At 41.5% G+C, this 20,384-nt stretch overlaps 1 protein-coding gene across 4 annotated transcripts in view; it reads left to right on the forward strand.

Moving 5' to 3' along the window:
• Bbs9 (Bardet-Biedl syndrome 9) overlaps positions 1-20,384 on the forward strand; it is a 456,449-nt gene that overhangs the window by 367,809 nt on the left and 68,256 nt on the right. For 3 of the 4 annotated variants that reach the window (XM_051196851.1, XM_051196852.1, XM_051196853.1), the window contains 2 exons: positions 295-477; positions 14,817-15,039. In XM_051196851.1, the coding sequence (XP_051052808.1) occupies positions 295-477; positions 14,817-15,039 (406 nt within the window). The remainder of the gene's footprint in view (positions 1-294; positions 478-14,816; positions 15,040-20,384) is intronic. The other variant, XM_051196854.1, reaches the window with a different exon arrangement.

Raw genomic sequence — 20,384 nt, forward strand, 5'->3', positions numbered from 1 at the left:
TATCCGCATATATAGAAGGGAGCCAGCTAATAGTGAGGCGCACATGGAATGATACCCCTGTAAAGCTGATATTTCCAGCCCTGGCCATATGGATTTGGAATAACTTGAAGCCTTTTCTCAAAGAAGGAAGCTAGCGAATGAACGATGACTTCTTTACTGTTCAACCTGACTGTGTCTGTGGAAGACAGAGCTCATCAAACTGTTTTAAAGGAAAACTAAAGTGTGCCAAATGTAACTTGTTGAGGGCTCAGGGACTGTGAAATCCTCCCTGACCTTGGTGTGTCATTTCTTCAGGTGATTGCTCTAGCAGATGCAGTGGAGGAGAACCAAGACAGGCTGTTGCAGTCCTCGGCCGGCCTGAGGAGTGCCACCCATTTGCTGCTCTTATTGGTCAGACTGTGGCAGAAGCTGAGTGCTGACCAAACTGCTATTCTAGAAGCAGCATTTCTGCCGCTACAGGAAGACACACAGGAACTGGTAAGGACCCACAGGCCCACAGCTGCATGATCGAAAAGGCTTTGGTTTGGAGCAGATATCACATGGCTATCTATGGTTTTTAAGGCATCAAAGGAGGCTTGTGTTTTTTACAAAAATGCTGTTTTCCCTTTCTTTAAACCATAATAAAAGTGTTATATGGTGGCACTCCCCCCCACACACACACACAAACACTGAGCAGTTTTAAAAAATAGCTCTATAGCCCATTTTTATGTAGTACTCAGTCTGTGTTTTATGTGCTCCTCAATCTCTGGGAGGCAGAGAAGTAGTCATTTGACAGCCTGAGTGATCACAGTAAAGTCTCCAGATTAGCTAATCCTTCCCAAGTCTGCCAGAGAAAACACTTCAGTCATTTTAATTTGTTCGATGTTCTTAAATTTTAGTGTCACTTGAAAGGTTGGGGCACTGAGATGGCTTTGCTGAAAGGAATGGAAATAGTTCTTGTCATTTGCAGAGTTCTCTGTAATAGTTGATAAAGCACTTTGCCTTAGTAGAGGCGTTTCAGAGTGAAATGGGAAAAGTGAGTGTGAGGCAGATTTCAACCAGGGTCCATTAAACCAAAGTGCCTGACTTCTGTGAACCACAGATGTGCACAGGACCAGCGCCCTCTGCATGGTCTGGGTGCTTTTATTCATGGAGAAATGATAGGCAGCCTCGAAACCAGAGATCCAAGCTCAGCTCTTTGTGGTTGTTTGAGGGTGGAAGTGGTTTCAAACCGAGATCTAAGAACTGGATCATGAAAGTTACAGTGCTGAAGCTAATACTTTTCAAGTGCTTGCCTGGCACTGTTGCAGTTATTTTCCAAGAACCATCTCATTTAATCATAGATGTGGCACTGACAATAGCTTAAATACTGTTTCCATCTGCACTTTATTAAAAAAAAAACAAAACCCCAAACCCACATTTTCTATAGTTAAATGCATTTCTGACACTGGTGGCAGTCGGGTCAGGATTTGGACCCAGCCCATCTGCCCATAAAGTGTGTGCTTTTATCCAGATGCTTTATTTTAGTGAACACATTCATTATCTTATTTACTTTTCTGTTTCCGTGAAGAGATGCCATGGCCAAGGGAATTTTAAAAAGAAAACTTTCAATTTGAGGATCGTAGTTCCAGAGAGTTAGATTCCATGACCACCATGGCTGGCCAGGAGCATGGTGGCAGGCAGGTGTGGCCATAGAGCAGTAGCTGAGAGGTCACATCTGATCTACAAGCACCAGGTAGAGAGGCAGGCAGACAGACAGACAGACAGCGACTGAGAGACAGACAGATAGACACACAAAGAGAGGGGTGAGAGAGAGAGAGGAGAGAGCGCTAACTATGAATGTATGGGCAAAGCCGATCACTAGTGACACCTCCTCCAACATGGCCACACCCCCCAGTCCTTCCCAAACCTTACCACCACCACCCTGCCCCAGGGACCAAGTATCCAAATCTGAGAGCCTACAAGGGCCATTCTCATTCCAACCATCACAATCATAACAATCATACGTTTTGTCAGCTGCATAAAATTTTTAAAAGAAAAAGCTTTATTTTGTTGCTTAAAACACTAATAAATACACTAAAAAAAAAGAACACATTTTTAGTTGCAAAGATACAAAGAGTGACAATTGTTTTATAAGTCAAATGGCCTTCAGTAGCCATACTGGAGGGACTTAGCTCCAATGAGAGAAGGAACATTGTGGTGTGGCCAGCTATTCATAAATTCACTTCAGGAGGCAAAAGGCCTTGATTAATCACCACTGAATGACAGTCACTGTTGTCCTCAGCTTTTCTGAATTGCTGCTCTGCTTCTGAATCGGTAAGGGGCAAGCTAGGCCCCCACCCAGAAGCTCTGGGAGGAATTGAAGGGGACAGCTCAGCAGAGTGCTGGAAGCTAGAGGTCAGCATTGGAACTGGTTTCCCTAAGCTCCCTTTACAATAATTGTCCTTCTTTCTGCCATACTCAGAAGCAGGACTCATGTCTTCGGTCCTTTTCCAGTCTTAGGACTTGTTTAAGGGCTGGTCCAGGGTCAGTACGTGTCCAATGGAAGAGTGCAGAGAATGGCGAGGGTGGAAGGGAAGAAAACGGCACAGGACGAGCTGGTAATGTGTACCGTACAGTGCGAGGGGTAACAAACCCTGCTCAGAGTTGGAGCAGGAGTGCGCAGGGCTTGGTGACTTGAGAAAATGTCCATGCAAGTTTGGCAGCCCAGGTTCCCTGCCTGGAGACCAAATAAAGGTTCATGGAGAGAACCAATGCTACAACGTTGTCTTTTGACATCTGTGCCTGCATGTGCACCGTGACACACCATCTCCCCACCTCACACACACTCATGGGCGCCCATGCACCCCCCACACACACACTAAGCTAAACATTTTAAACACAGTGGCTCATCCTTCCCGAGTACCATTTTGTTGTCTGCGTGTTGTGAATGTCTGTGTTCCATGTTCAACTACAGACCAAAAGTATTAATATGTAAATATTTCTTGGTGAGAGGTAGCATATTAGTACAGTTTTTATCCCAGTATGTTGTGATGATTCTTTGATTTTTATTATTGTTACTAATTTCTTTCTGTGCCTATTTATAAATCATCTGACATATTCCAGCTAAATAACAACACAAATCATTATACAGATTGCCCAGAGCTATTTGAAATATGAACATCATCTGGGCATTTCTTTCTACCTCTCAGTACTTGTGGAGACATCTGACCTTGAGCTGAAAGTGTCTTCTGGAAATGTTGTCCACATGTCCGGGCTTCTCTCCCTCACACATGTACTCTGCCATCTATCCTCAACCAAACCATCTAAATTGCACTCAGATTTTTGTGGTATCATAATAACTTCAATATGGAGTATATTTTCAAAATTCTGGTAAGAGACTCCTTTCTTTCCTGCCTTGCCCTCCTCTAAAATTATTTCAGGTTTGAATATTTCATTTTCACATCTCAGTTGGATAGCACAGAGTCCCATCACATAACATTTATTTGTGAGGTCTTTGGACACAGCATGGGGAGTTGTGAACCAGCATGTCAAAACCACATACTGTATGTGTATGTCTTAAAAAATGAAAAAGTATTCCTTTTAAGACAAGCTGTCTCAACAACATAACTCCAAAGTGAAAAATACAGTCTGATTAAAGATAGAGAGCATAACAAGAAACATTCAAATTACTATTTGAATTCATTCTTCAGGTTATGTTTCTTTTCAAATATCACATCCAACAGACACAAGTATGCACACCTTATCTCATCACATTAGGAAGAAAGTTGGGAGAAACTTTCTCTGCATTTTTTAGAGAAGAGGAGGTGTACAGAGAGGCAAGGCAGGAAGTCTACAAGAAGGAAGAAGGGACTAGGCCTTCCATCTGCTACATGGTGAACACACTCGTATTTCTACTGGTTTTTCCTAATGATATCAGCTTCACCAGGCAAACAACATTTGGAATCTTCTTATGCTAGTAGAAAGCAGCACTCTTCACATGACGTCATCAGTGGTCAGTGTTAGTGGAAAGCAGTGCCCTTTGTATGCCATCATCGGCTTTCAGTGTTAGCGGAAAGGAAAACAGCACTCTTCACATGACGTCATCAGTGGTCAGTGTTAGTGGAAAGCAGTGCCCTTTTCTTGCCATCATCGGCTTTCAGTGTTAGCGGAAAGCAGTGCCCTTCACATGATGTTATCAGTGGTCAGTGTTAATGGAAGGCAATGCCCTTCATGCGACATCATCAGTCTTCAGTGTTAGTGGATATCAGCGGCAGTCAGTGCCAATCATCAGTATCCAATTTGAAATCGCACTACATTTGCATCAGAACTCATGGCTGTTTTCCTTACCCAGTCTCTTTAGAGACACTTTTCCCTTTTTTTTGTTACATTCAAGTAGCAATTAAATGCTGGTATTTCCAACTAGTGCCTGTCCTTCTTTTGTTTGTTTGTTTTTTTAAGGTGCTGAAACTTTCATGCACCAGAGATGTTTGTGGAGCTGCTTTGCATACTGAGAAAAATATTAAAGACTTCGTTTTGTCTCTAAGCACTCTTAAGTATAGTCCCACTGGTGGGTTTGATAATTAAAATTGCCGTTGTCCTATTCCTGTAATGATGGCATACATGTAGTTCAAAATAGTATTTTATCACTGTATGTCACAAGGCTTTAGCGTGTGTTTGTTTGTTGTGCGTCTTTCCCCTGATGCTTCACAGAAACCAAGAGACATAAAGGTGTGTGTGTGTGTGTGTGTGTGTGTGTGTGTGTGTGTGTGTGAGTGTGTATACTTTTAGAACTGGCTCAGTGGGGCAATCTTTTATCAAGTCATTTAAACAGTCAATGAATTTTTACTGAGGACTTACTAATTTTTAAGCACCATTTGGCCTACAACATATCTTTTAAGCAAAAACAGACATAGGTGATATTTTTGGTAGTTTTAATTTAACTTTATAAGCAAGCATTCTAACCCTGAGCTCTCCAATATAGTAGCCATTTACACATGGAATGTAAATAGGCTGGTGTGAGATACGTTGACTTCATTGTCTGTATTCCTCTTGCTAGTAGCTACATGCGACAAGTGCTTACTATGTTAGACAGTGCAGCCAAAAATTTCTGGCATTCCAGAAAGTCTTGTACATATCACTGGGGATTATCAAGAAAAAGTAGGGCTGTTTATCAGTGGATTAGTAAACTAGTGTGTAGAACAGGAGAACAACATGACATTCTTTCTTCATGTTTGACTTCATACTCCTTATTTCTCAAGTCTTGGGATCCGCTTGGTCATGGGGCAATACCGAGTACTTCTAGGAACAAAAGCTTTTTCTGAGATCTTTATGTGCCTGCATAAGAGAGAGGTAAGAGGCCTGCATGGGCTCCGTCGCTCCACTTTTGATACAGATGGAAGTATTTTTGGTGGTTCGTCTGTGACACTGAGAAATGGTAGAATCCCGAGGAGGTAGAACCTAATAGAAAGAAGTGTGTTACTGAAGTAGCTTCTTGAAAGGGATAGTTGGACCCCAGCTCTTCCCTCCATCTTTCGCTTTCTCGCTGTCCTGAGGTGAGAACTGCTCTGCAATGTGCTACCATTGTGATGCTATCTGTCTTGGTCTTGCCACAGGCCCAAAGGCAACAGGGCCAAGTGACCAATGGTGATACCCCTGAAACCATGAGTTCAAGTAAAGCTTCCTTCCTTATAAGTTAGGTATTACCTCAGGAATTTCATCACAGCAACAGGAAGCCAACTGTTGTCCTCCATATGGTCATGGCTAACACTGTAGTTGTCATGAATTCTTTCCCTTCAGAATGCACATGACCTTTGAACCCCTTTGCTTACAGCCTTTTGGAGACTTGTTTCGTTTTGTATTGGATGTGGATGAATTCCCTTTGCCCTACCTGATTGCAGTTCAGATCTGCTTCTCATTATTCTAGAAAATGGCTCAGATGGCTGGATTTTTCATCCATCAGATGGCAAGAGAGCAAAGAGGCACAGGATTGAGATTTTTGAGTAGATTGTTTTGAGATATCTCTTCTGGGGCTCATGTGTGTTCCCTTGGCTCTGGGGGACCCTCTAATGAAAAAAGCAAATGTATACTGGATTGGGACCTGGCTTCATAGACTCCACATGGCATAGCATTTGGCCTAATAACTTCTTTCCTTTGAAATTGCATTCAATATCTTTGGCAGTATTATCACCATTTGAAAATGAAAAGCTTTATTGTATTCTAAAGGGCTTAATAGCTACCTTTCCTAGGACTAGACTTTAAACTCCATGAGAAGGCTAGGGTGGAAATCTACATCAATACAAGAGGGAGACTTAAACCTTCAACTTCATGTTTTGAATAATTATTCCTTTTACAAATTGATAAGGAAAGGAAACTTATTTCTAACATGTTGAACATGGTTTATGTGAGAAAACAGATGTTTACAAGAGGAAGTCCTATTGTGTGGAGAAACTTATCAGGTCTCACTTACAAGCTTTAAAATCATTCACGTTACAGGTCAAATTTGATGTCAGGACCATTGTGCATGTGCTCTGGATTGAGTGATGACTGAGATGGCTAATCATTACCATTATTAATGACCCTCTTAAAGGCAAATAAGAGGAGGAAGTCTGGTGTCACTATTAAATCTGCCTTTATGACGGCAGTTATAACTGTCTATGGGAATATAGTTCAGAAAGTAAATATTTTTGTGCTTCCCATGGTCTTAGACAGCAAGATGTAATGTGGAATTAGTTTCATGTTCATAGTGGCCCTATACCCTGTGCTGTTGCTGCTTAGCTGCAACTGCTATTGTTTAATTACATTATATTAATATATTAATATTGTTCTGTGTCACCAGAGCAGAATGTAACATATAGCCCAGAGTTTTTCTTATGAATTCCTTCCTGGAAAGTTCCTTGTCTTGGGCCATTGCTTTTCTAACTGTCTGCTTGTGCTGGCATTTGAGCAGCCTTTCCATTTCTGTAGTGGTAATCCTTCATGTCTCAGAAACCCACCTCTCCCATTTCGCATCAGTTTGCATGCTTCCCTGGACTCTCTTGGCTCCTGTGTGACATTTGAGTGCCAGTGCCAGGCAGCCAGGGCTTCCAGTCACGCAGTTCCACCATTTCCCAGTTATAAATTCCTTTTCTGTACCACCTCAGCATCTCCCTTCAATCTACAAACCCGGAGTGTTATCAAAGCAGAGCTGGTGGTGCCTTTTCCTTTGGGGAAAATAGCACTTGACATTTGTCACTCCACACTCCCTCTTTACACAAGTCGGTTTGCATTTCTTTCTTTCCTTCTGGACTCCACCCTTGGCATGAAACAGTTTACCTCTCATTGTACTCTAACATTGTCTCGTGTACTCGTCCTATATGTCTAATAAATTCAAGAATAACATCCTCATGGAGTTAAAGTAGTTAAACATATCATTATATCTAATCATTTGGGGGTGAAATCACTTGTTTTCATAATCTCCCAAATAATTCAGATGCTCTTCCACAACTGTAAGGTGTGTGAAGTTCTCTTTTTACAAAGGTAACATTCTACCTCCTTTCCTAGCCTCTTTATTTTATAAGCTGCACCAAATATTTTTGTGTTATATAATGGAAAAAACCTGTTCTTTGATGTTCTTAATACATCTATTAAGCTAGATCACCACATGTATACGGTCATGTGAGACATAGTGTTATGATGATGTCTTAGTCAATGATGGGGCTGCATATATGACAATATGCTTATATGCATATGGTTCCCAAAAATTACAGACCAAAGCTCATTGAGTTGTGTGGCTTTTGAGTCTGGTTAATTTGGTGTGTGATATTTTTATTTAGTTTCAAGTATTAAAAAAAATAACATTTAAAAATAAAACTTTAAAGTTTTAAAAATCCATGCTACTCACGTGACATCTACCTGTGTGGAAGTACAGATCTAGGATCTTCATGCAGTGGCATATCTTATGACACATTTCACATATCTCAGAGTGTATCCCAGCTGTTAAACTCTGTATGACTATATATTCAAGAATATACTCATCCACATAACCTCATAACTGAGATAAATACAAGAATTTTTAATCTTATCAATGATAAATACATACAAATAGAATCCATTGTTAGGTACACTTTGCTTACCCTGCCTTATCCAAATATGGCAATAAGTGGTACAATGAGTATGTAATAAAATGGACATATCAACCTATTTCTGACATTGTCTTTTCAGAGGTTACTCTAGGAAATGTAGATCATAAAGCTAATCCTATATCAGTAAATAAAGTTAATGAACTAAGAAAATGGTAGAGTCCATTTGGTATCATAAAGTCTATAATGAAATACTGAAGCAAACTAAGTACTAATAGTTGGAAAACATAAATTGTGTTAACTATGTGCTATACCACAGTCCAAGTGTCTTCTAGAAAAAATGCTTAATTTGTTCTGAGTCCTTAGGCAAGTTGTCAGACTACAGGCATCGGCCTTGTCCTCAGGCGCCACTAAATTGAGGGCTTTGAAGGGAGGGAAATGTGACCATTCAGATTCCCTCTGAACTACTGAACACACTGTGCAGAGGAGAAATCGGGTATTAAAAGTGCGAGTGAATGTGCAGTTTCTTCTAGATGCTCACCTGGTGTGTGATGGACTTTCATTGTTCTGGGTGAGGCTCTGGTCAGGCCAGAAGCATTCAGAGTTGAAAGCTGTTACTTGAGAAAGGAATTTTTCTGTTTCAGGTATATCCTTTCTTGTGATTTTTTTTTAAACCATATAATCTGGACTTCATTATGTTTGGCTGTGACCTTACTATAAATGATACACTTAAGCACAATAAACAAATTAAAAACAATGTCCTAAGGTTTTTTTCCCAATAAGATATCTATGTATATAAATATGTATTCAAATTATATTTTAGCAGGAAATAGCCAAAAAATATAGTTTGTTTAGTTTCAAAAAACTAGATTACACACAGTCTTCTTTGGCTGTTTTTATCATAATTTCAGGATTTTGATGATTATTGTTTATGTCATTTGGAAAGCAACAACAATAATAAATCAGTATTAAAAAACAAATGTCTAAAAAAAAAAAAAACCAACCAAATGTGTTAAACCATATTTTTAAAACTGTGATCCAGACAGACAGGTAGCTACTGAGTGGCAGGTAATGTACTTAACATGTACAACACCCTAGTTCAACCCTCAATGTCACTGGGAAACCCTCACAAAACAAAATCCAAAGCCATTTGTGACACCTTTGGCAACTTTACAAGGGTGTGTAGTTTTCACGAGGGCACTCTACATACCCCTTAAAATTTTGTGAGGACTAATTGAATGCCAAATGTGGGACCAGGCATGTGACAGGCATCCCAATGGGTGGTCATTACACTGTATTTAACAGTAAGAGGCCAGATGCAGAAGTTCTCACATTCTTCCATGTATTGTTAAGAAAAACAAAAACAAAAGCACTGCTAGTTTAACTCTGATGGCGCACTTAAAATTTCAAGAGCTCTGAGTCTCCTGTAGATATCATCTTTTAAAGCATATTTTGATCCTGAGTAAGAAGAAATATGTGAGCAACCTTCACTGGCCCATGTACCTCTCTTATGTCACCTGTGTACCATAGGCCATTGCCCTGCACTTCCTTGAGTGGCAGCAAGAAGGTGTCAGGAAGGCAGCCAAGCGTTGCTTAGGACTGTGCTGTGCCACCTCTGTGACTGGCTTCTAAACCTCAGAGGCTCTTACGGCATTACTTCCAAGCTTCCCTCAGTTGGATCATGTGTTTCTGAAGGTCAGTGGATTTTGTTAGACAGATTGGTGCTCACTGTTCTGACATCAGTCCTATGTAGAGTATGAATTAACCAGATCACACTGGTTTCAGAGATGGGCGGCATTGCTGATGTCAGTTGTGTTGCTTGCATAAGGAAGGAATGTATGCAGTGCATCTTAGTAGCAGGCTTACTTGGGGGCATCTTTTTGCCTTATGTCTTAGGAAAAAAAAAGGGGGGGGAATTGCTTTCTTTAATCACCCATGAATACTTGCTGTACTAAATTTAAGTCCATACTATTTCCTTGCTTTTCTGTACATACTAAAATATTTTGGTAAATGACAAGACAAGATGGTTTTTACTAAAAAAACAATGTTTGCGTGTGTGTGCACGCTCATGTGTGCTCTGTTGTACATGTATTGGAATCAGTTCTCTCTACCATGTGGGTTCCAGGGACTGGACTCATGTTGTGAGACTTGGTACCCTTACCAATTGAATCATCTAGCTGGCTTATAGAAGATATTTTAAATACCAGTTAATTAGCTGAGGCAGTATGAACACTTCATGTAACTCGGGAGAAGTAACACATTAAGGCAAGCTAAGATAAAGTCACTTGCAGTGTGTCCCAAGACAGACAGCCAATAGCTATTGGATCCCACTGAGAATAGGATTTGTCCCTGTTTCATAGATGTGGAAATGTGCAAATGTTGAAGAGGAGGCTGTCACAGAATCCACAACCGAAAGCAGAGCTAAGAATAACATTTAGTCTTTTACTAAGAAGGATCCAATGAATGGTTTGAATTTGAGGGCAGAAGTTATAAAAACAAAACAAACAAACAAACAAACAAAAAAACCCCCAAGTTCTTGAGTTTTCCATCATAGAGTCACAGAACAAGAATTCTTGACCAGAAGTACCTTTCATATAAATAGGGGAAATTTTGGTTCTAGAACAAGGATAAAAGAAGTCATCTTAAAGTACTTCAAATGTACCATTCTAACTATATTTCATTTTCTGTATCACTATAGTTTGAGGATTTTTCTATTACTAATGATGCTGTATACTTAAAGGTAGGAACCATAGCTGAGTGTCTTTCATTTTTTAATTGAGAAAATGATAAAAAAAATAGACATCTATACACACTATCACTGAAGTTTTATTTAGTGTACAAAACCATTTAAAGCTATACCACTTTATTTTGTAACTAGCCTTATTCTCATTTGATTGCTATGAAGAAAGTGGCATATTAAATTATATTTTTGGTTGTGAGCCTAGCCTTTAATGCCTGAGCCATATCAATATGTAAAATAAAAAATATTAAATAGAAAAATAAAAAAGATAAAATAAAATATACTATAAAGGGGTCACTCAGGGTCCTATTCTAGATACTTCTCCAGATTTGCATTCTCTTTGAGGATTATCAGAACAGATATCTAGTGAGGACTTTTCCTGCAGCTGCCTCTTACCCACTAGTGACCTTGACAAAGAAAGCAGCTGCATGCAGCCACAGCCTAAAATACTGAAGCTTCTGTGTGGTCCCAAAATGGCAAACTAGAGGGGAGAGAGGAAAATAGAGGCAAAGAGATCATGCATTGCTTTATATGTAAATCAGTATTTTTACCTATTTGGGGACTTTTTTTTTCCTTAAATTTGGTCATGCAGCAAGACCATTGTCCAGTTCCCCACAAGGCACCTAGGAGAAGCAAGGCAGTCCAGCTTGTCAGAGTAACAGGGCCTAAGGCAGGTGTTCAGGTAGAGAGCTAAGGCATGAGGTTCACACAGTGGGGAAAATCTTGAGAAAAACAAAAAGGAAAAATTTAAATATCTAGACTAGAGGAGACAAAGATCCCTCAACTCTGACTCTGAACAAGTTGATTTCCAGTGCAGAAAAGGGCTAATAAAGAAGGCAAAGTAAAATAAAATGTACATTCAAACCCATCCCTTCCTTGCACCTCAACATGCTTTTGTTTCCTTAAGCAATACACTGGTCAACTGTGACGTTAGAGTAAGGAGAGTGACTTGGGAATTAAAGCCAAGTTGGTAATTCCCCATATTAATATTGCATTTCACTCTTGAAATACAAGGCAAGTATGAATAAAGAATAAAGGTTTGGTGTATGCAGGTGGATACATGTGTGCTTAAAGTACTCATGAAGTTGATGGGCTCAAGACCAAAAAAGGCAGTTGTAACGAGTAAGGTTTTTCCGCCTGCCGCCGCTGGTCTTGTCCCGCCACCATGCCAGCCCCAAATAATGCACAGAGACTCTGTATTTGATATAATGCTGTTAGCCAGGTAATAGTTTCTAGCTCTGCCTTAATTATTAACCCATTTCTATGTATTTCCACGTGGTCTTACCGAGAGCGGAAAAATGGCAGTTCTGTTCTCTCCAGGCTCTCCATCCTGACTACTTCCTCTTTCCTCCTTGTCTCCTAGTCCCTCCTATCTTCCTTTCCTATTGGCCAACAGTGCTTTATTCATTAACCAGTATAAGAAACATATACAGAATGACATCTCCCATCAGGCAGTGATACAGCTATCTCCCTGGTCCTCATGCTTGAGTTTCTACTTTCTGAAAAGTTTTCTTCCATATGTTATTAGGTAGTTATACTATTTCTATAATCATCTGTTATCACATCGAGTTTTATATAACAAACTCTTTTGTCACCAGCTTTGTCTCTAAGCATTCTTTTTTGCTTTGTATTGTATTGTATTTGACTTATGTAGCAACTTAAGCCCTCTAAATAATATTTTATTAGTAATCTTTCTAATATTGCCACTACATCTCATTATATTAAAGCAAATCTATGCTAGATACCTATGCATTGTTTCCCGCTGTAGTTGGCAGTAGAACATGGGAGAATGGAGCCTAAAAATAAGGTGGACTAAAGTTTCATGCAATAGCCCTCTTTGTTCATGGCACCTTACAGTTTAATACTCTGAGTCAGTGGTTCTCAACCTTCTAATACTATGGCCCTTTAATACAGTCCTTGTGTTGTGGTGACCCACAACCATAAAATTATTTTTGTCGTTACTTCATGACTATAATTTTGCTAGTGTTATGAATCATAATCATAAACATCTGATATGCAGGACATTTGATTTGTGACCTCAAAGGGGTCATGACCCAGAGGTTGATAACCACTGCTCTGATCTTTAGATGAGTCACATGAGTAAAGTGTGCAATCGCAAGTCAAGCTGTACACGACTATGGAAAAACGATAGCCAGTTATAATGAATAATCTAAAGCAAACTCACTCGTATTGGCTACACCTGGGGGGGGGTACACAAAAGCATGTTCCAAGAACAATTTCGTGTTTTTGAAGACACTGAGGTCACAAGAATCTTGTCTTCTTTTCTTGAAGTTTTCTCAAGAGCATTCAGAATTTCCCTCCAAAGATTCCATTCTTGGGCTGTGTTTGGAAAGTACACGACATGGTTTTTTACTTGCTCTGCAAGTTGGCAGCAGGAAGTTTTGTAGTAGTGCTCTGTGCTGACAAAATACTCTCTACTTTTGTTTTCAAGTAAGCTCCTGTAGTCTGTTTGTGAATATGGTGGCTTGTTTAGATGACACAGAAGCTATGTCAATGCTGAAAGGTCCACAGAGTGTATAGATGCTAAACAATACTCCAGGACTCACTCCTATACTCCAGAGAACTTCATCAAAGCATCCAAAAGCAACTTATAAATATATCCGGAGAGTCTTACTAAAGTCAGTTTTAGATGTTAGTCTAGCATCAGTTTTGCTAGGAGTATAAAGATGTTTTGTAGCACCTGTTGGCTTATTATGTTATAGTGATCTGGAGTGGGAAGCAGTTTTAAAAGTCTTTAAGATACCCTTGAAAGGATTCTCAGGGTTCATTCTCTCTCTCTCTCTCTCTCTCTTTCTCTCTCTCTCTGCCTCTCCCTCTCCCTGTGTCTCTGTCTTTGTGTCTCTGTCTCTGTGTCTCTGTCTCTGTATCTCTACCCCCTCCCCCTCTCTCTCTTCCCCTCTATCTCTCTGTGTCTCTGTGTATCTGTGTCTCCATATTTCTGTCTGTCTGTCTGTCTCTCTCTTCCCCTCCCTCTCTCTCTTTCCTAATTTGCCTGGTGGCATCTATTACAGTGGAACTAAAAGTCTTGGTTTAGTGCTCATGGCAATTGGTGGGAAGCACTCTGATGGGTATATATGGAGTATCAACTTTGGTTTAAGAGCCAACTCTGTGTGCTTAGAAGGAAGAACATGCTGGTGAGGAAGGAGCCTGGGCTGTATACTCATTGTGCATCCAGCTACCAATAGAGCAGAGGTGACTGGAGGCCAGGCTTTGGGGTAGGATTCCTAAGAAACAGAGGAGGGGCAAGTGTCCTAATTTTCATGCCTCTAGACCCTCTGTCATAAGGATCTCACTCCGTTATCCTTGGAATGCCTCATGGAGGCCTTTTCCTGATTATTCCCTGCCTTGTGCACCTCACTTCTTGAACCTGCCTGTGGGTGGTCCCTTTGGACCTAGTCCAGTGTGCTGATGTCTTCTGTGGGGATGCTGAGGTCTCAATGCAGCACTAATCATCCAAGAACTGCAGCCTTCACATTTTTAGGTGATTCCACACTTCTTCAGGTCTTTACTAGCCCAGAACAACTGCTCCTAAGTGGGGCAAATAGCTATTTTGTGTGTGTGTGTGTGTTATTTTTTTTTGTCACGATACTTGAATGGGACTAGATAGGCCCATATAGCTCCCAAAATCACTCTTGAAACAAGTGCTATTAGCTTTTGTCTGCTGCCTCAAGGCTGTGACCCAAGCAACTGAAAAGTCAGGGTCTTCCCTCCATGCCAGTGGCTCCCATGGTATTTGGGGCTCTGTATGTGCTGGATCCTCTTCAGGAGAATGTAAGGCAAAAGATGTGACAGGTAGTCTGAGCACCAGATCCTTAAAAGGCCTGTAGTCGGTATAGAAATTATTGTTTGTTCTGTCCCTGGCACTGGGCCAAGCGTTTCTCACATACCACCAACTCATTCAGTCACTGGAATCTATCCTTGGAGGAGGCTATCAAGAAGAACTAGTAGCTCATCACCTGACGACCTTGTTAACAGTAAAAAGGCCACTTGACTCACTGTCATTTGTGTACAAACTCCAAATTGGCTTTTGCATGCAGGGCTGGGAAGAAACAGTGGATGCGGCCATTGCCCACCTCTTGAAAACATGCCTGTCGAAGAGTTCCAAGGAGCAAGCTTTGAACCTCAGCAGCCAGCTGACCATACCCAAAGACACCAGCCGGCTGAAGAAGCACATCACTTTGCTGTGTGATAGATTAGCCAAAGGTGGGCGCCTCTGCCTGAGCACCGATGCTGCAGCCCCGCAGGCCATGGTCATGCCAGGTAAGAACCCTGTTCACCTCCCTAAGAACAGTGCTCTCACCCGATTATAGGAATGTGCCTGCAGCTGTATTTGGGTTTCAATTTCATATTAAAGTGATGATAGCCAAGAAAATTGCTTTCAGGTTTCCCTTCACATAGTGTACGGTAACCACGTGGATAAATATTCTCTGGGTATTTGCTTGCTAAACATTTCTAGAGTGGTATCTCTCTCTCTCTCTCTCTCTCTCTGCCTTGTCTTTGCCTTTAAATATATGATCCATTTTGTTTTGTTTCTAACCAATAAAAAGAGGATTAGAGAATAAAAGTGTTTTTAAGGAAAAGTTTTACCAAATGTGATCTCAAGATACTGCATTTCATGAATGTAAATAACATGATACAAGGAACTAATATGATCCAGATGAGTTAGATCCCTTCTGCTGTTTTCCTGGACTGGGATCATGGAGTAAGGGGCAAGAGTCCAAGGGACAGACCTGGGATCAGAAAGATGAGCAGACAGGCATCAGGACCAAGGCACCTGTGGGTCAAGATGCGGGAAGTGACCCAGGTTGGCCCCATGTGGTCCTTTTTTGAGGGTTCGGACATCTAGACTTGCCTTCCCTGGGTCGGGGTCTGAGTGGCCAGTCATGCTGAACTCGGGTCCCCTGTAAGCTCCCAGTCCTATATGCCCATCCTAGCCTTTCTATCGAAGCTCACAGAGCATGGCATCAGAGAAGTTATTGGACACTGCAGCTGTGCCATGTTTTTACTAAAGCAAGCACCACAGTTTGGAAAGTGGCATGTTTCTCTTTCTTGTGTGGTTTTTGTTCCCTCCTCTCTGCCTTCTTTCTCCCTTAAGTAGAAGGCCTAGGAGTAAGGGGGATTCGGGTGAAATCTTCAAAAGATAAACTGGAGGCTGTTAAAATAATCTAATAAGCCTGGGCTCTAGAGGCTGACAGATCAGTGTTTGGATCTTGCCTCTATCCCTTTTAGCTTAACTATCCTTGGGTGTTGCTTTCCAATCCTGCTGTCTGCCTCTACATAAGCAGTTCTCACCCTGTGGGTCAAGACCCATTTGGAACCCACAGAGCAGATATTTACATTACGATTCACAACAGTAGCCAACTTACAAGTAGCAATGAAATAGTTTTATGGATGGTGTCACCAAAACATGAAGAACTGCATTAGGAGAGTTGAGAACCACTGGCCCAGATGGCTAAGAATAATGATACTTGCTTTGCTGCCAGGGCTTTCTGTGTTTGTAAAGCACTTAGCACCATGCTTGGAATAGAAGCTATAGTTACTACTGTTGCTGTAGGTATCTATGATCCATCTTCTCAATCCATCAATGAGAACATCAGCTTGTGTTCCCAGGATGTTGTGTTTGACTATTTGGATTTTTTTCCCGATAACTTCATAGAGAATGTTCTAAAGAACATTTTTTTTTTAAGCTGGCCCGTTAGGACATTCTCATATGATTTGCCTTCCCATGGGCCCACCATACTTTTGTCACATTCTCCTGACTATTCCTTTCTGCCTCCAGAGGAGTATCTTCCTACAAAATGAACACTAAGGCTCAATGATATAGGAACTGGAAACTCTGTATTCTGATTGGCACAGAGTATTCGGCTTCTCTCCATGCCTACCCACAGGATAAGTGGGGTTTTGGGAAGGGGTGATCCTGGGCATAATGATTGGTCGGTGCTGTCAACTTGACAGGATCTAGACTCGCCTGGGAGACAGGCTTCCGGGCATGTCTGTGCCAAGTACCTTGATGTAGGAAGACTTCTTAACTCTAGGCTGGCCCATTCCCTCTGCATGGATTATGCAGAATGGCAAAGCAAGCCGAGTATCAGTATTCAATCCTCTGTTGTGGCTCTGGATGCAATGGGACCAGTTATATACTGAGTGCCTGTCACCTTTCCTTCCTGTTTGATTGACTATACCCTTGAACACTGAGCCAGGAGAAACAAAACAAAAAGCCCTTCCCTCCCAGTGTTCCCTTTGTCATGACATTTTTAATCACATCATCAGAAAAAAGAAACTAAGTGGTCTCCTGTCAGAGAGATTATGGTTGCCCAGGCCTTTCCGTAGACCCCAATCTGAGCCTGGTTGGGAGCAAAAGCCCCGAATCTCCTTTGATCACACTGAACTGGTCATGGAACTTGAACCAGTTTTCTTAAAGACGGTTGTGTGGCCGTGTGTATATCTAGGATGTGGACTATTCAAGCTGTCAGTGTCAAAACTTGGTATATGTGGATGGCAGAGGCAGAAGAAAGATGAAAAGGGGGGGGGAGCAGTAAAGAAAAAGAGGAAGACAAGATACACTTTTGTTCACAGCCTAGGAGCGTGAGCCAGACTGCGTCCTTCATGTCTGTCTAGCTGGAAACTTTTCAGGGGAAACACAGAGTCTGAGTGTGCTGGAATCTTGCTGTCAATCATCCCATTAGCTCTTACCTGCAGGTGACCCTCTCTCCCTCCCCCACTGTGGATCTAATTGTGAGTAATTGTGAGCAGCTGTGCCCTGTCCTGTCTTGTCTTGATGCTCACTAGCACCTGAAATAGTTCCCCCCTCAACTCAGAATTGTTACACACTTTATTCCTGCCTTTGTCATTCTTGAGGGGAGGTGAGACTTATAGCATTGTTGCTCAGTTCCAAACAGAAAGCTGAAGCAGCATTAGGAGAAAGAGAAGGGGAGGAGAGGAAACACGTGGGACTAGGAAGATTGAGTCAGGGAGGAATAGAAGACAGGAGAGAGAGAGGGGAAGAGAGAGAACATAAAAGAGGGAGCCATTATAGGATTGAAGAGAAACTGAACCTAAAGGAATGTCCAGAGACCTACAAGACTGACTAACTCCAACTAACAATTTGAGCAACAGTGGAAAGGCTACCATAAATGCCATTCCCTGATAATGAGATCAATGACTAACTTATCCACCATCATAGAGCCCTCATCTAGTACCTGTTGGAAACAGAAGCAAACACCCACAACTAAACACTGAGCCTAACTAGAATCCAGATGCAGAGAGGGAGGATAAGACTACACTGCAGAAACACTTAGAGACAGCTGACCTGAACAAGGAGGAACTTATGGGCCCCCAGACTGATAGCTGGGAATCCAGCATGGGTCTGACTTAGCTAGAGGCCTGAGACATGGGTCTCAGCTAGAAGGCCTGAGCAGTCTAAGGGACCTCAGACAGTAGAACCAGGATGTATTCCTGGTACACAAAAAGACCTTGTGGGCACATCCCTCATGGAGGGATACTCCCTTAACCTAGAGACAGGACAGAAGTCCTAATCCCTACTCCAAATGACTTGACAGATTTAGATGCCCCCTCCTGGATGGCATCACCCTACATGTGGAGTGGGGGGGGATGAGAGGGGAGGGTGGTTGGGGTGCATGTGAGGGGAGGAGAAAGGAAAAGAGGGAGGGAGAGGGAACTGGGATATGTAAAATAAAAAAACTAAATTAAATTGAAAAAAAGAAAAAAAGAAAGCTGAAGCAGCAGAAAGAATCTTGTCCAGAGGTAACCCAGCTCGAGGAAGTGTTAGGTATGGAACACAGACCTCCTGGCCAGCTGTGCTTTGCTCTAGACCACACAGAGCACAGCAGGACATCTGCCCTTCTCACCTGGTGTGAGCTGTTCTCCATGTGGACTCCTCTCTTCAGCTGCTCTGGTGGTGCCAGCGAAAGAGGCCATGAAGTAGCTTCCCCTGGCCTCCTTCCTTCCCTGTGAGGACAAAGCTTCCCAGGGAAGATGTGTCATATATTTGTTTGTGCTAAACATTTCCTCTTGCCATAGGTGGCATGATACTAATATCACAGAAACAGTAAGCAGTACCATAAGTTAGGTCTGCTTCTATAATTATGCAACTCACAATGGCAGCATAGCTGTGCTAGTTGACCAGCATACAAGAGTGCACTGGTACAATAGAATAAACAAGGGTATGCTGGAAGGGGGTGTTGTTAGATTATACAGGGCTGCAGCGGGTAGGAATGGAGTAGGTTAATGAACACATAGGCAGACAGGCATTTTTTCACAGAGACAATCTTGTTTTAAGATTTAAACTAGAACTTAGAAATTGTTTGGTTCACCTCCCTCACTTAACAGCTGAGGTAACCAGGGCCTTGAGACGTCAGTGACTAAGTGGTTAGTGTTAAAAGTCAGGAGTGTGTGTAATTTTACCATGCTCCCTATTAAAGTGCAGATGGATAAACATCTCCGAATAGAAACCCTATGGTCCCTTCTGGCCTCCAGACTTTATGAGCCCGCCACTCTGGATGTGCCCTTTCAATGGCTCCAGTGAAGTTGTGATGAGAACACCCTCCCTAGGGACCACACTTTGAAAGTCTTCTCCCACTAGCAATGGCCTTATAGCCTTCTTTTAACAAACTTCCTTTATTTTTGAGATTATGATATAATTATATTCTGCCTCCTTTCTTTTCCTTCCTCCAAGCCCTCCTACATACCTTTCCTTACTATCTTACATGGCCTTTTAAATTAATTGTTAAATGTGTGTGTATTCCTAAATACATGAAAACAGCCTACTTCTTAGTCAGTATAATGTTACTCTGTTTGTTTTCAGGGCTGACATTTGGTGTTAGATAACCAAATGGTGTGTTCTTCCTTAGGGAAGATTATTTCTCCCACCTCAGCTTTCCTTTAGTTGTCTGTGATTCTTTTATTATCAGTATTTCTTTTTCTTGAATTATAATATACTTATATTACTTCTCCCCTCCCTTTTCTCCCTCCAAACCCTCCCATATATCCTTTCTTTCTCTCTTCAAATGCTTTGCCTCTTTTCATTGTTGTTATGCACATAAGTGTATATACATGTATTCCTACATTCAACCTTTTTAGTCAATATAATATTATATATATATATATATATGTACATATATACATATCAGGATGATCATTTGATATTAGATAACTAATTGGTGTGCTCTTCCCTGGGGAAGACTGTTTGTCCCACTCAGCTTTCCTTAGTTGCCTGTAGTTCTTTGTGTAGGGTTGAGGTCTTGTGAGCTTTCCTCCATTCACTTGGGCATGTCTATTGCTGTTTCCTTGTCTGGCCAATGTTTAGGCAATCATGTCAATGAGACTTCATGAATGTACTTCTGACATCACTAGGAGACACACTCTCCAGAAAACTCCTTACTCCTGGCTCTTAACAATCTCTCTGCCCCTGCATTCCTCCACTATCCCTCAGTCTTGGGTGCAGGAGTTCTACTGTAGGTGTGTCATTTGGGAATGGCCTCCACAGCTCTATTCAGCTGTAAAGAAACCTGAACAGCTGAAATTTTCAGATAAATAGATGGAACTAGGAAAGATCATATTAGGGAGGCAACCGAGACTAAGAATAC

Source organism: Phodopus roborovskii, unplaced genomic scaffold (assembly GCF_943737965.1).
Source record: "Phodopus roborovskii unplaced genomic scaffold, PHOROB, whole genome shotgun sequence".
Classification (NCBI taxonomy): Eukaryota; Metazoa; Chordata; class Mammalia; order Rodentia; family Cricetidae; genus Phodopus; species Phodopus roborovskii.